Source organism: Maylandia zebra, linkage group LG15, assembly GCF_041146795.1.
Source record: "Maylandia zebra isolate NMK-2024a linkage group LG15, Mzebra_GT3a, whole genome shotgun sequence".
NCBI classification, from domain to species: Eukaryota; Metazoa; Chordata; class Actinopteri; order Cichliformes; family Cichlidae; genus Maylandia; species Maylandia zebra.
In genome coordinates, this window is record NC_135181.1 from 30,212,660 (window position 1) to 30,229,540 (window position 16,881).

At 41.2% G+C, this 16,881-nt stretch overlaps 1 protein-coding gene and 1 long non-coding RNA gene across 12 annotated transcripts in view; one reads left to right on the forward strand and one right to left on the reverse strand.

Moving 5' to 3' along the window:
* Positions 1 to 16,881, reverse strand: part of enah (ENAH actin regulator) — a 151,415-nt gene that overhangs the window by 4,552 nt on the left and 129,982 nt on the right. For 5 of the 11 annotated variants that reach the window (XM_076874278.1, XM_076874277.1, XM_076874274.1 and 2 more), the window contains 10 exons: positions 11,604 to 12,401; positions 8,223 to 8,557; positions 7,573 to 7,706; positions 7,354 to 7,402; positions 5,411 to 5,462; positions 5,176 to 5,242; positions 4,113 to 4,160; positions 1,453 to 1,537; positions 607 to 664; positions 4 to 143 (listed from right to left, as the gene is read on the reverse strand). In XM_076874278.1, coding sequence (XP_076730393.1) covers positions 94 to 143; positions 607 to 664; positions 1,453 to 1,537; positions 4,113 to 4,160; positions 5,176 to 5,242; positions 5,411 to 5,462; positions 7,354 to 7,402; positions 7,573 to 7,706; positions 8,223 to 8,557; positions 11,604 to 12,401 — 1,676 coding nt within the window. In that variant the 3' untranslated portion in view covers positions 4 to 93. Of the gene's footprint in view, positions 1 to 3; positions 144 to 606; positions 665 to 1,452; positions 1,538 to 4,112; positions 4,161 to 5,175; positions 5,243 to 5,410; positions 5,463 to 7,353; positions 7,403 to 7,572; positions 7,707 to 8,222; positions 8,558 to 11,603; positions 12,402 to 16,881 lie in introns of those variants that run through there. The other 6 variants (XM_076874281.1, XM_076874275.1, XM_076874276.1 and 3 more) reach the window with 6 other exon arrangements.
* LOC143412706 (uncharacterized) lies at positions 10 to 6,870 on the forward strand. The gene is made up of 3 exons (XR_013093241.1): positions 10 to 99; positions 5,984 to 6,106; positions 6,304 to 6,870. It is a non-coding gene; the product is annotated as an uncharacterized LOC143412706 (long non-coding RNA).

Below are 16,881 nucleotides of genomic sequence, written 5' to 3' on the forward strand. Positions count from 1 at the left end.
ACACAGAACAAAGACACGGCCACATTCTTAACGTGGATCACAATAAACTAAGCCAACAACTGCAGTTCCTGTAACACTCACTCAAGGCTGGCTTCAAGGGTGAGTCAGTTTCCCCATGTTAAAATACCCAACTTTCGGTGAATCTTTGTAGAAGTGAAAGAATTGGAGCAAAGAGTTATGAACCACCACACTTCTCCAGCGTGTTTGTGCTGTTGGCACCTATTATAGCAATGCCAATAGAATTTAAAAAGTATGAGCTCCTTTGAATGTACACACCCAAGAAGATGATGCTCCAGTCGTGGTGAATGAAATTATAGTATTTTAGTTGTCAGTCAATTAAAACTAACAAGCAGATATCTGTATCCTTACATCACACTAGGTACACTGCAAAACACTGCTAACCAAACTTGCTAGCTTGCTAACTTGCTTAATGGACAAGTTAGACCTTCTTGTCAAAATATGATCACTTCTGGCTCTCACAAAATAAAAAAAAAAAGTTTTTAAACAAAGTGTCCAGAAACCATTACTGCACTGTCGTGTTTAGTATGGACTCACTACAAAGCCTTGCTGGTCTTTCTATAGGATGACTAAAGTGGTGATAATTACCATCAATGAGCTCTTCTTTTAGTTTTGACAGCTCCTTCCTCATCTCATCAAGAATGTCCTAAAAAAAAAAAAAAGTCACATTTTCATATAAACATGATAAATGTCATTAGACCTCAGAGACGAGCTTGTCTTGTGCAATTGTTAATTTTGCCCCCCCCCCCCCCCTTTCCTTCTTTTACTGTGGGTATGCATCCTGGCAACTGGTAAAAGAAGCTCCCATCTCAACTTTACATAGTAGCTAATCCCTTCTTAGGTAATCTCTGTGGGATTAGAGCTAAAGACTTACTTAATGACACCAAGATGCAAACAAAGTGACATACACAGTATGGAAGGCGTACTAAAATGATGAGCCTCAAGTTTGACCTATAACTTAACCCAGGCTTACTCAGTGAGACAGTGAGTGTGGTGAGTGGGTCTGTGGGCTGTCACGTCTGTGGCCAGTTGTAGTGACAGATATGCAGAACTCTGACAGACTCTTTACTTATCTAAGAGGCTCATTCACAAGGTCAGAGGGAGGAGCTGCCTTCTAACAGGACTGCACACACCCACACTACCACGCACTGAACTACTAACAGGGCTGCATAAATAATGAAGAAACACAGACCAAGGTCAATAGACGCTCCAGTTCCAAGTTCCATTTTACTTTTATTTTACAACAACAGCACTATACAGCTGACTTGCTTTAATATGAAAACTTTGTGGAGCAATATTGATATTGTCGGGCGACTTTTGGGCCACAAGGAAAAGAAATTCAGTCACCATATACTGCAACAACCTGAAAACCACAATCACAGTATCAAAGGGAATATGCAGAAATAAAATCTGTGTCTAAAAATGTCTACTTACCTGTTTCAATCTATCATAGTCAACAGCTTCTGTTGGCACACCATTGGCACTTAAGGATGCAGTAGGTGTAGGAGTGGATTTAGGTCTATGAGAAAAGACAAAGAGCATAAAAACTACTTGTAAGATCATAAAGCAACACCAGCTACTATGTGATTTATGAGTAATAAATGGAGGTTTTGAGCTCAGTAAAATCATTTAAACCACACAATCTGCCCTCCTACAAGAATGCTGACTCTTGTTTAGCTGCTTGTAAAGCAACTTGAGTAAATTACACCATGAGAGAAAACAGCAGTCGAATAAATATGTCTCAAACTGTATTTGAATCTATTTTATAGAGGAGGAACCATAAATAGTTGAGAGGATAACAAATAAAAACAAATCCGATGTAATATTTGACATCATTTACATGACAATAAACTCTGCAATCAAACTTGTCTGTCACCACAGGCAGGAGATTTATTAGTATGCTGAACTGCACACTGAGCATTTTCTCTTTTGTGTTAGTCCAATATAAAATGCACATAAACACAATTAGCAGCCAAATCCTGGTCGATGCATGCACAAACATTGGATACTGTACACAGAGACATGCAAGGGAATACACAGAAAAGCAAACACACAGTTCTCAGCCACCTATCAAACTGAAATAAAGAGGGGGCAGGTCCAGTTCATGAAATATACTATAATTATATGGAAACTGGATATTAGACTATGCAGTATGGATAGTTTAATATCCATACTGTGAATACACCAAAATATTAAATTCCTTATTAATTCACTAGCACGTTCTGATATGACACAGACTCAGTATTAAGAAGCTGGCAGGTTAAATACTGGGTGCACTGGATATTTGTCTTCTCACATGTTCCTCTGTCAGCTGATGTCTAGGAGAGTTAAGGGCATGACATAGTCACTCATACCAGATATCCCAAGAATGTGGTTGAGCTGAAGCTTCTCTGGAAAGAATAATAGTATAAAATTCACTGTGGAGAACTGAAAAACTTATAAAAAGGTTATTGCTTCCAGAAGACATTCCCTTACTTTTCCCACAGCTCTGGAAATATTGAATGTGTCCGTTACAAAATAAAGCAACCTCTGTTTGTCTAGACAGAGATTAGACCACATTCGTAACAGTGCAAATACACTTTACTACCCCTGTCTTTTTAAGGAGGAAACCTGAGGTGTGGCACAACTTCCCTGGACCCCCCCCCCACACACACACACACACACACACACACACACACACACACACACTTAAAGGAAGGAGGAGGATACCAGTAATTAAGAGAAGGCTGGTATTGCCCCATACACCATGTGAGGGACAAAAAACATTCAGAGCAGCCAGTTACTTTCAAGATAGGACACGTGACAGGAATGAGAAGTGAAGGAAAAGGAAGTGACCTAAACAGCAGGTCATTAGGTAGCTATGGGACTGGGAAAAATTCGGAAACTGAGATTGTGGTGTGTTTGTGTTCCTTTTCATGCTGGTCTCAGAACAGAAGAAATGGTGAAGGTAAGAAACAGACTGAGGAAGATAAATCAGTGCGCACACATTATACAACATTTACACAATAATTAAAAAAAATATTAAAGCAAACAAATTAGTGTTTTGCAGATGATTTGGTGTATGTGTATATTGTGATTTACCTGCCCAAATGCTGCCCATCACACAGTAATACAAAATATAAAAAAAATATATATATAAAAAGTAGCTACCCCTGGCTGTAGCTCAGGTAATACACACCACTACCTGAGCTACAGATACACATTCACATCGGGATGTGAATGTGTATGAATGTTATATAGGGAGCACTTAACAGTTTAGAAAAAGTGTTTGTGTGAATGGGTGAATGAACGAGTTGTATAAAGCGCTTTGACTGCTCAGAGTAGAAAAGCGATATATAAGAACCAGTCCATTTACCATAACAGTAAAAGTCAACGTTTTTCTGGTCAGATCAACAAAAAGCTCCGTGCAACACTACAGGGTCTGACAAGTGACAATCTGCTCAGCTCAGCTCTGCATATGAAAGTCAATTTTATTAAGCTTGAATCAAAAACACCCATCTGGTCTTCTCTCTTGTGTACGTGCACACACACACACACACACACACACACACACACACACACACACACACACACACACACACACACACACACACACACACACACACTCTTATCTGTCAGAGCCTGCTGGAACTGTTCTGGCTCTTCAAAGATAATACTCTGCCAAGTCTACTCTACACTGGGTGGACACACATTTTTGTGTTGGTCTGTATGATAGGGTGGGTGTACAGTATGTGACGGACACATATGGATTTCCCCATTTAAAATAAATTAAGTTCTGAGAGCAGCGGGCACACAGCATGCAAACACAATGACTAGATTATATTAGAAACCCATCATCCAGACGCACACTGATTTAGAACACACAAATTGGACCAAATGGCACGTATTAAACAACAGACGAGCAGTCCCGGCCCCCTACAAGACTGATAAATGTAGTAAAGAACACAAAGACGGCACACGATTCAGTCCAAACATCCAAGCACTTCGAAAGAACTCCTCTCCAACCAAATCGTCACAGCAAACCTCAACTTTAAAGGAAGTTTGATTTGAAGAAAAAAAGGTTCTCTCAAACTTTTCAGGGCTTTTCGCTCTACCTGTTGGAGGAATCTGCTCCCATGGGATTCCTCCACGGAGACTCTCGTCTGTGTGAGCAGCAGAAACACTGACTTTACAAATTACAGTGTAAAACCTATATATGTACTGCAAAACGCCAGCCTAATGGGAAGGCTTCTGTTAATAAGTGGTTGTGTAGATGTAAGAAAATACCTGGTAAAACCCTGATATAAGTTATGTTTACTTAAAGTTTCTTGTGGAGTTCCACAAGGTTCAATACTCGGCCCCCAAACTGTTTATACTATATAGATGATATCTTATTTGTTACATGTGTGGTGATGTCACTTATTTCAATTACTTTCTGCTGTTGTGGAAAAAGTCTGAAACAGCTTCTCATTTCTGTGTAAAGGAAATTAAAATGTACTATAATTCAGTGATAAAGTATATTTAAAAAACAAAACAACAACAACAAAAAAACCAAAAAAAAAACAGAAAACCCAGAAACATGTGGAACCGCCTATGGGTGAAAAGTTCTGAGTTTGATCCTTTTTTGTATCTAATCTGATTCATAACTGTTGTTGTTCAGGCTAATATTAGTTAATGCTAGCATGCCTGCTAACACAGATGAAGTATATTTTTTGATACATAAAATATGGTCTTGCATGGTTAAGGTTGACTAATTCATCCACCACACACCTTCATCTGGTTATGGATGTACACCATTTTTATTATTTGGGTCACTACTGTATATGAAAATATGTGGTAAGGATGCCATTACATTCTCACCCGTTCATTCTCACACACACGCTGGTGGTCTTATGAATCTGCACATAAAGGCCAGGATAAGCTTTAGTGGTGTTAGCCAGCACTAAACGGCCCCAGCAATGCATCATGCTAAAGCTAGTTGATGCTTATGCTTCAATATATCCTTGTATAGTTTCAGAGGCTAGGAAATCATGTTTAGCTGTGTCACACTGCCATTCAGTTAGGAAATGATCGGCATTCATATCCTGGGTGAACTTAATAAACAAACATTTAATTTAGAACATAAATGTACTTGTAATAAACAAACATTTCAAATGGAGATGCAGGAAGACACTGTACCTTCCAATAACTGGAGATTTGCTACCATTCATGGTGTTTGTTCTTTCCCATGGCTTCCTGGGCATGTCTGGAAAACAGAAAACAAAATATAAGAAATACTGAAACCAAACATGAACCGACATTAAGATCAGTATGCCTATAACCTAACAAGATTAAAGCTAGCTGTAAACCTTGTCACCAGTTTCAGGAAGATGCTCGTTAACTGCTAATGCTGTTGTCTTCATTTAACACTCACCTGGTGTGCTACAAGCTGACACTTTAGGGGTCGTATTTATCTCACCCTCCTCCTATTGGGCACACAGAAACAAGGTTTAATGAGTCACAATAAGGATCAAGAACAGGTCTTGTGATGGAGTGTCTACACAGAATCACAGACATCTTTTAAACAAATTTAATCTGGAACACCAACACAAACTCAGAATTTTATCCTGTCTTCCTTCTTTCACCCCAACCAATCGCAGCAGATAGCTGCCCCTCCCTGAGCCTGGTTCTGCTGGAGATTTCTTCCTGTTGAAAGGGAGTTATTCCTTCCCACTGTTGCCAAAGTGCTTGCTCATAGGGGGTCGTCTGATTGTTGGCGTTTTCTCTGTATGTATTATTGTAGGGTCTACCTTACAAAATAAAGCACCTTGAGGCGACTGGTGTTGTGATTTGGTGCTGTATAAATAAAATTGGATTGAAGGTTATAAGAAGTTGTGAACTTGAGTAGTAGCATGCGTATTAGCAGTGCTGTCTATTCTGAAATAGGCTTGTTTCCTTAGTTTTTCAGTTGTCAGTAGTCTTATATCAGTGGGGTCATGTGTTGCAGGAAGTTCTCTCTAGATGACCTGCTGACAAACGTCATGATCTATTGGACCTCTGGCTGCATTATCTCCTCCATGAGGTTCTACAAGGAAAACTTTGGCCAAGGTCTTGATGCTCCACATGCAAAGTAAGTGAGAACAAATGCCAAATTCCCATAAAGCACATCAGCAACATCTTATTGGTTGAAAGGTGTTTGTTGTTAACAGTCTTCAACAGCTCTGTGCCACCCAACTTTGTCATTTAAAAACCTAATTTTGAAATATTCAGAATGACTTGTTTAGTAAAATCTAATGCTGATTCACAACTGTCACCGTCTCCTCCCAGGATACCAGTCTATGTCCCCACGGGTTTCGCCTGCTTCCCCAACGAGTTGATGCACACGCCCAGGCTGTGGGTCAAACAGAAGTACCGTGCCAAAGTGCTTGCTCATAGGGGGTCACATGATTGTTGGGTTTTTCTCTCTGTGTATTATTGTAGGATCTACCTTACAATATAAAGCGCATTGAGGCAACTGTTGTGATTTGGTGCTGTATAAATAAAACTGAATTGAATTATTCATTTTATATTAAACCAAAAACCTTTGCGATCAAGACAAAATAACAGAGTGCAGAAATTAAATGTTGTCAACTGACCAAAAAAACAAAAAACAAAAACGCTCCCTTAAAAACTGACCACATATCTAGAGGCACAAGTTTGGAAAGCTAGAACGTGGCTGTTGCTATATGCAGGTAGAAAGCACTAGATGATTTGTAATTATAAGCAAGAAGTTGACTCTTAAATGCCTTTAAATACCTGTGCGCAAAACATTCATATTGGCCTCCCTACTTCCACTGCCCTTATTAAGCCTGGCAGAACCATGACCAAAGCTTAAAAAAACAACAACCCCCCCCCCCCCAAAAAAAACAAAACAGGAAACTAAATCAAACAAACATAAAAAAACCCCTAAAAGGCTAGATTTTCTCCATAGAATCATGTATAAGTAATTAATATAATACTCTAGGAATAGAAAATAGTATGGAAAATGTTCAATGTTCAGCTAGAATTCAACCATGTCAAGTGCTATTTAAATAGTGATTGGTTTATATCTTTATTAATATATCCACAACTCAAAACACTATTTTCTGCAATTTAGGTAAGTACTTTATGACATATGTCAATAGTAACAGACAGGTATGTAGAACATGACATCCTCTAAAGACATACAGACTTTCATATCGAAAGTACTCAGTGATCAAGGAGTGAAAATACTCTGAAATAACCAAAGCACACTGAGGAGCTATCGTCTGACGATAGCAATAATGACATTTTGAAACAAAGTCCAACACAGGACCATAGCATGACAGGGGCTTAGACGATGGTTCTGGTATTACTTACTGATCTCTGGTCAGGTTCAGGTGACGAGCCCTTCTCCGCAATTCTTCTCCTGTAAGATGTAAAAAGCCCAGGCACAGTGAGGAGGGCTTAAACACTGATCGATATCAAGTCTCATTTCCAAATTTAAAACCACTAATTGCCTATTTTCAGAAATTAGGACAAAATTTGCATGGTGAACAGACAAATCTGGTTTTGGATGATAATATCGTGCGAGTGTACCTCCTGGCCAATAGGGCGCTCATCTCCTCCATAAGCCCCCCTCCTCCAGGAAGTGGCCCGTTACCTCTTGTCTCTGATTTAGCCCCTGTGGCCCCCATCATGGCTGCTGCCAGAGCTGCCCCTGCATCATCACTCTGAAGGGCCACAAGCAAAAACACATTTGTGTTCTTCATAAACAGAGAAGGTATTTACAGTGTTTGGGAAATAAATAGAATAAATGAAAAAGGATTGATGTTTTTAATACTCATTTTATATCAGAAAAGCTATGTTTTTTAAAGAAGTACAATACATATTTTACTCAAAACACAAGTAGCCATGTAGTCATTGGCAGACAGTGAGCATTACATGAAGTCCTCCTGTGAGCCCTAATGAGATGTGACAGATGGTGCGTGTGTGTGTGTGTGTGTAAGAGAGAGAGAGTGAGAGAGAGAGAGAGAGAGAGAGAGAGAGAGAGATCATGTGTGAACATGGTGCGTTTGGATAATGTTTTAGTGACTGTGAGATTGTGTATGATGATCGGGGGTGACCGAAGTGAATGCATATGCAACCGGTTGCCTTCCTAATACTTATACACTGTATCCTAAATGGTTCACTTATGAAGACGTGTTAGTCGAGCTTTCCATTGGTCCATTAACAAATCAAGCGCTCACCCTTGGCACTTTGCGCAGCTTGGCTCCAGCGAGGGCAGCAGCCAGGCCTGAGAGAGGGCGGTCCTCTGCAGGAGAGAACAGTCCGGTGGGAAGAGGTGGTGCTGGGGGTGGTGGTGGAGCTCCGGGAGGGGGAGGGGGACCCGGCGGAGGAGGTGGCGTCCCGCCTGGAGTCAGTGTCGGAGGGAGTGGAGGAGGTGGCGGGGGTGGAGGGTGGCCGCCGGGGGTGGTGGGGGTGACAGCCGGGGTAGCAGCCGCAGAGGTCACAGTGGAGCCGGGTGGCAGGGGTGGAGGTGGGGGAGGGGTGGGGGTGGTCAGCCCTGGAGTCTGTCCCACGTCTGTTAGGGACAGGGGTGGAATAAGGAGCAGTGGGGGATGGGTGAAGACAGAAAGACATTTTTCAGAACAATTCCAGACACAAACCTGCGGACGGCAGGATGTTTGCATTAAAACTGATCACACTCCAGCGATTAGATGGATCTCTGGGGTGGGACCACACAAAATAGCATGATTACATTCCATATTGTTAAAGCAATGATTCTGTGTTACCTCTACTTTCCCTGTTTTATGCTTAAGCAAATCAAATTCCTTTTTTTTTTTTGAAAGGGGGAAGGACAAAAGCTCTTTGGGGAAGCGCACGAAAAAACAGGAGGAAAAACCCTATTTTCATGTTGTCTTTAATCTGACACTGGATAGTTAAGTTGACTGTTAAATGATGAGAAAATGTATTGAAAATGGATTAGGATGTAGACTGAACTATCACTAAACTATCACTTTTGAGGGGGGAAAAAACCCCCCAAATAAGCAAAGTAGTTCTATTTTCTTAAATATGATACTGACTTATGTTTGTATATCTTTGGCTGACATTTAACTGTCATATTTCATTTTGACCCTGCTGGCTACGTGTTAGCCACAGGTTTTCAGATCAATTATTAATTTGAACTGCATTACTGGAACCAAACTGCAGGATTTGTTGCCAGTGTGTCCCTACTTTTCAACATATAAAAGGAATGATGGCATGCAACATCATACTAGAGCAAATTTGTTTTATTAAAATGTGGAATTAATGACTGGATTTGCGTTTAAAGGAAGGCAGCATGCCAAAGGGGTAAGTCAGATATCACAATTGCTTTTCATGGTTTACTGAAAACCCAATTTGGACCATTTAACATTCCAATAAACAGAACTAAGACATGCAAGCCACACTAAACATTCAATTAAACAAACAGTTTGGTGCTAGGGCTGGGCGATATATCGAGTTTTTTTAAAAATATCGATATATTTTCATACGAGATATAAGATGTGACAATATCGTTTATATCGATATAGTCTATGTTACGTTATAATTATACTTGTGGAGCCGCAGGTTTGCCTCTCTTTCGTCCACTTTTGTCTCTACGCTGCGTTACTCGGCCTCGCCTCTCCTTCACTGAACACAACTCCGCCTCCCCCATAGCTTCACCTGCAGGCAATGACAAGATGAAAGCGGAAAATCTCCGTTAGCGAGTTACCGTGCGTGGGGCTGGACGGTGTCAACGTGTTAGCGAGCTAACCGCGCTAACGAGCTAACCGCGCTAACGACATGCAGCCCGGAGGTGCTGCACGGCCTAAAATCCTTTCATTTTCTCAGAAATCGACAGTGCACCTTATGTATGAATTCTGGTTGTGCTTACTGACCGCGAACCGATTTTATGTGGTACACAGCGCTCAGCAATCTGTCAAAAAATGTTTTAATATGACTTTGCTAAGCTACGGAGTTGCACCGCTTGATGGATTGTCAGAGGACTACGGCTACCGAGGAGGAGCCTCGCGGAGTGATACGTGTTCAGAGACCTGTTCAGAGACGTGGTGCAGCTGTGAAATCTGTCTCTTTGTTATTACGCTCAGCATCTATTAGTTTACATTTTGACTGCACAATTGTGAGCTTTTTGTTATGCACAAAAACAACATTGTTTTCTTTTATTTATGGACCATGATTATTTAATAAATGCTGATAATTTATTTTTGAGTAATTTCTTCATGTACATCTACGCTGTATGTAAATAAAAGTGCCCGTGTGACAGCTGGGACACAGTGTGACTAAGAACTCTCTTTTTGTTCTTAACTTATGGCTTAAAAAAATAATAATATCGAGATATATATCTTATATCGCCATCCAGGTAAAAAATATCGAGATATGAATTTTGGGTCATATCGCCCAGCCCTATTTGGTGCAATGACATACATACACATACAAGCATGCATGTACACACCAATGCATAATAACCAAAAGACAATTATGAAAAGGAACTTGGGAAGAAGCATTAATTCATAAATGAGTCTCAAACAACCAGATGTTTGCTTTATGTGGGATAGTTTGTGTGGAACCTATAGTATGATACAAGTAATCCAGCCTCTTTCGCCCAATCATTGTGATGAACTCTGAAATATTTGTTGTTACTTTACTCTGAGTACAAATCAGCTCCTTTGCCCATCTTTACTTTTAAGCATATTCCCTACAGTGCACCAATCAGAGCCTGTCTCAAAAAAATTAGATCAGGTATATCAAAGGTTCTGTGTTTGCTGCACCTTGTGTCAGAAGGAGCACGCCCATCACTAGTGGGACAATTAACATAGTTAAGAGGAAGCTAACAGCTGCATTTCAAAGTGACACCAGTTTTTCTTTTCTTTAGACTTTTTGACATTACCCTTTAAATCAATGACAGTTTTCCTATTAGCTTCTCTCTTAATGTTTGGTGCATTCCTAATATTACAGAACAAGTTCATGTGGATAAGATTTGAACAGCACAGTCGATGTTCCACTGATCAAGTCGAGTGAGCTTCCAGCTGTGCCTGCTTAGAAATTGGCTTCCAGACCCAAAGTAAAAAAAAAAAATCAAATTATGGAGAGTGAAAGGTCAAATGTGTGTGAAGCTTGTCTGAGAATGAAGAAAAACAAATCAGGCAAGAGATGAAGAAAGCAAGAGTTTTACGCAGGTCTGTCAAAGACACAGACATGCCATGCTGAACAACAACACATTTCATATCCAATGAACAGCCAGCCAGCACGAGGACATACACAGGCTTTGTGAGACTGACAAAGAAGCTAGAAGTTGGAAAACAATAGCTGTTACACATTGAGATCCCACAAAAGTTACCATAGTGAATATTTTAATATTAGAAATTGTAACCAGACTGAGTTGAGTTACAGCAACCAGGAAAGGCACAATTTTTCTAAAGAAAACTCCTAGATCAGTCTGTGTCACAGGACTTACTTTGTGTTGTGGCCAGATCAGTGACAATGTAACAACCAACCCCTGTTAGAGTGTGAGTTGCAAGCAGTGAAAGACAGAGGGGAGAAAAGCAGTGAGAAAGAGAGAGCAGAATCCAGACTGGAGGCCTTACCCTGGGGCTGGGGCTGACAGGAGGAATCCCCCTGAGCCGATTGGGGCTCTGAGCCTGCGGCTGTGTCCAGCTCCCCTGGCCCCGACAGACCCAGGCCCCAACAGAGGTGTTCAGCAGAGGCAGAGGTGGCAGCAGCAGCTGCAGCAGCAGGGGGCGCTGTGGAGGGAGAGGGCACACCAGGAGCCTGGGATGAGGAGGGGGGAGACGAGACTGAGGAGGAAGACGGAGGGGGAGCTATGGGCGAAGGGAGAGGGGGTGGGGTAGGCGGGGGAGGTGGTGTTGGGCAGGTAATGCTGAGGGGGGTGTGGCCGTGTGGGATGGTCACAGGAGAAGGTGCGGGAAACATGGGTGGCCCATTGGGGGATGGCGAGGGAGGCTTTTGGGTGAGAGGGGATGGCGCGGCAATCGGGATCAGTGGCCTTGGACCGGTGGCCTTCCCCGGGGGGCTGCTTATCATGACCGGAGGTGAGGGAGGCAATGGAGTAAAATTGCACGCTGACCACACCACAGACTTGGGTGGAGGAGGAGTTGGAGCAGGGGCAGGCGGTGGGGCTTGGGGAAATGCCTGCTGTCGCCGTGGAACTGTGGCGTAGTGAGGCAGGACAGGATGGAAGGCAGAACCGAGTGAGGTGGCAAATCGGGAGGCTGAGTGCCTGAGTGGGGGGGTAGGGGGTGTTGTAGTGGAGGATGGCGACTGGGTCCCAGGAGATGGGTAAGTGGGCGTGGATGGAGATATGGGCGTGGAGGGGGTCCTGCCGTACTCCTGAGGTGTGGGGGTGCACAATGTGCTTTCGAAAGCTGGACGTGCGAATTGGACAAAACCGAGGTTGAGGACAAGACAGGACAGAAGCGGACAGAACGAAGGAAAGAAGGCAGGAAGGAAGCAGCCGTCGTGCACACAGAAGGGAAAGACAGCAGGTGAGGAAAGATAGACGGAAGAAGGGAGGGAGGAAAAAAGAGAAGGGGGCAGATGAAGCAGAAAAAACCAGCACAGAGCTAAACTAAAGTTTTCCTCCAGCTTGTGTGTATGTTCTTAGGCTAAGGTGATGCTACTGTGTTAGTAAACAGGTGTTAGCACTGAGGACACAGGCAGAGATAGAAAGCTTTCAGACTTCTGCTCACTGAAAGAAGAGGGAAAGAATGAACGTACTGAGGACAACAATCAAATGACAGCTTACCACTCATCTCACTCTGATATCTCACATAACAAATCCAAAGTATAGACGAATATACCAATGTCATAAAGACTATTCAACAGCAGCACAAACAGGTCCAGATAAATTAATTCTAGACATTAAACAATGAAAATTTCCTGAAATGTAATTGCAATAGTCATGCATGAATACAACAACATTAATATGATTAGCAGAACTAGGGGCTTGTCCGGGATAAGGTGATGAAAGTTATATGGATAATCGTACTTTTGAGCAGTGTGATAGTTGCATGAAGAATGATTCTGTAAAGCTGCCTTCACACATGCACCTTTCACATTTTAGGAAGAGTCAGGCTGCCCTGTTGATAGTTTAATGATTGTAATGAGTATGCAGTATCGTCATACCTACATAATAACCAGAGATGGGCAGTAACGCGTTACTTTACTCGTTACTTGAAAAAAGTAAGGGATTACTATTGCAAAAACGGTAATTAGATTACTGTTACTTTCCCGTAGGAACGCTGCGTTACTGTGTTACTAAAACCGTGATTTTTTTCGAGAATGTCTCATGACAGTGACGTAAGCGAGTGCGACGTTCGTGACAACAGCTGTCTGCAGATCAACAGTGGATAATATATCGAGTGCGGGAGAGAGTATGAGCGTGCAGCGTTTAAAGCGTGGAAGCACTGACCTTACTTTGAGTTTGATTCCATAAAAAGTGACAAAAACATTAGCGTCCGTTGTGCGTGGGAAGAAAACTTCTTTTTACAGCGAAAATAATCCCCTAAACTTCCAATCAAGCACTGAGTAGCTACGACGTAATGGGAAACTCACAGAGAAACTCGTGGATTCTTCCACTGACCGCCGCGGCACACCTGCACCAGGGTAAACCTCCGCCTACGCCACTCCTGCTTTACAGGTGAAAATAGAGCAACAGGACCGCTGAGTCTTTGATTTTATTTATTTTCTGCTGTGTTTTACTTGTATCTATTTGAAAGACAGTGTAAACACACAAAAAAAATTATTTTATGTGCTGGAATGTGCAGAAAATAGGTTTAAATATTAAACAAATTTCTTCCAGTCAGAGAAGGTTGCATATAATTAAATTTTTGCTTGATGCATAAAGTTAAACGATTAAAACTAATAAAAGAAGTTTTAAAAAGGGACCTTTCCATTTGATTACATTTTGTATGATGGATTATGCAGAAAAAGTAGAATTGGGCTGAAAGATCTATCGCTTTATCACCTATTCAGGTTGTCAATCGTGAAACTGAAGTAACTAAGTAATTAATTACTTTTGAAAATAAGTAATCAGTAAAGCAACGGGATTACTTTTTTGGGGAAGTAATTAGAAATTAGTTACTGATTACTTTTTTCAAGTAACTTGACCAACACTGATAATAACAGACCCATCTTTCTCATTTGAAAGACAACATTCTGAACCCAGTTCCTCAGCCTGGAGATCTTCCAGTTTGTAGTATACAGATCCATAGCTTATATGTCCAAATCAGAGTCTTTACTAGTAGATGGGATGCCCATATTGTAATTGGTGTCCATTATTTTTTAAACTGATGTTTTAAGAACAAGAAAGGGATAATACATTAAAATGTAAAGAAAACAAGAGTCAAATTGAGCCTGAGGCCGCTTTTACTTCTTTCACTTTAGAAAGTTAAGAAAATATTACATTTTGATGAGGAACCAGACCACAAGTATGCTTAGTTTATTTTTTCTCACCAACATTCATTTGTGTTGTTGAGAGAACAAGCACGCCACCCCCCCCCCCCCCCAAAACAAAAAAAAACAAAAAACAAGGCAGAAGTATGATTGGACTCAATGGGCCTACTATAGACTGATCTAAAAATTGCAGCAATAAAAAAAAAACCCATTATGAATGGAACATCAGGCACATTTAGATCAAGTAAGGTTTTTTGATTTTTGAATGATTTGATTAATTTTTAAATGTTTTTAAATATTTTGAACTTTTTGATCACACCTCATATTGCTTTAATGGGGTGTAGAAGCACATCTTCACGTCAAAAAGGAACAGTATGCAATGAATTCACATTAAATTCCCTCTCTTGTTCATTATGCATCTTAGCTTGGTCCCACCCTGTCTAATTACTTTGATTTTGCACCTCTAGTGCTTAGCATAGCCTAGACTGTGTTCTCTGTGCCTGCCATATGTTTTCAATGTTTGTGGATGGTGTAATCCTTACATCACCTTCTGCTCTACTTCACTTTACACGTGCTGCAATTCCACACCTGTATTTCCTAAGTTTTGCGAGTGGATTTTAGGTTTTTGCTCAGAGTAATACTGTGGAAGGGAATATTCACAAAAGATAATTTTGTGATTGTTTTTTATTGCAGATGTTAGATGTTCATATTAGCACCATTACTTGCGTAACCTCGGTTCTCAGAGTAGTACGAGTGAAAGTATCATGGGAAGGGCCTTCCTCATTGGCCGGTGATTGCAACGACCACGTTGGGCAGAATAGCCCACCTAGAGTTGTGCTAGAGTTATTATTCAAGATAAGCCCCTCATCTAGCTTCGCTTCAATGAGGACAGCTACCTGGTGAGAATTCTCACTCATGCTACTCTGAGAACCTGGATTACACAAGTAATCTCAAATTCTCAGACTCTCGCATTGCCAGAAATGCTCATCACTACCAATTCGCAAATAGCCCATCTATCCAAGTGAGGACCCCGAGCTTGTAATTAAGTGTTGCTTTTGCTACATTTTCCAAGGCCATGAGTGCACTGGTTGCCAGACTACTAGTATAGTAGACTGGCGCCTGCAACCCCCAATTTATATAACCAAGAGCAACTGCCTCCACAATCAAATGCAACATCCATTGGGTTTCAGCAATACCCTGGTCTGCCCTTGAGAAAACCAGAGTCCACGAAGAGTACATTGAAAGTGCATGAATGTTACTGACATGTTTAGCAGATGCTAAAGCTAGCAGCAAAACTGTTTTCAAACAGATGTTTTAAATCAACCTCCTGCAGAGGTTCAAATACGGGGAGGGCCATGAAGCCCAACACTGCTAAGTCTCAGTGGGGTCAGGGTTGCAGAATCTTCAATTCTGCAAAGAGGTATATGTGCATGTAGAGTTGGAGCAAGGAGTGTTGTGACTGTGAGATGAAGGGCTCTACTGAAACAGAATTCATCTTTCAAAACGTGAAGGGACACCTAATTAAATCTGTCATTGCCTCTCACAAGGCACCCAGGTCCACTGTCTAAAAGTTCTGTGAGCCCATTTTCACAGGACTATTTTTTATATAGAGTTACTGTAAATACTATATATTTTCTATATTAAGTTAAATTTAATTTCTTAATTGGACATAGTTTAAAAAAAAACCCAACTTTTTTTGCTGAAAAAATATGGTTCTACCACCATCTCATAAATTGGCAAACTTGTTTCTAAAAAGAAGAATTTAGAAAAAAAAAAAAAATCATACAGCACAGCAGTCACACAAGTTACAGCTAAAATCACACAATCAGCCCAAGTTCCTGTTAGATTCTGATTTGATTGTGAGATAGCATCCTAGTAGCTCCCTCACAGTCACTGCAGTGGTACTTCAGATTTTGTAAACAGCAATCACTGCACCCTGTTTCTTAGTGTTATTCTGCATGACATGTAGGGCTTTTACATGCACGTACGCACACACCAACACAAACATCCAACCCCAGGGGGGTTTCACCAGCATTCGACATGATGATGTATTTTTAGGCTCTGAGTCAGGCCACTGAACTCTGCCTGCCTCTGTGTGTGTGCTTATGCATGCATATGGTAATTGGCCAAGCGTGGCACTGAAGCATGCCATCCAACACAGTCTTCCCCGCTGACCCAGAGTTGGATTATAGGAAATTTCATTCTTATCTAACAACCAAGCAGCTCCAGTTTAGAACGCATACAACACTAGGGTGGCGTCTACCTACACCTCTACCCTGCTGCTCAATTTAAGCAGTAATTACACTTGACTGCAAATATTTGCACTCATTCTCTATGCTTGACTGAGGTGATGTGTTTGTTCAAAATTATTTTCCTCAGTCTCAGAGTTTATAAACTGTAGAATTTTAATTTGTGTATGAGCTGGCAGCACACTTTCTAACATAACACGCT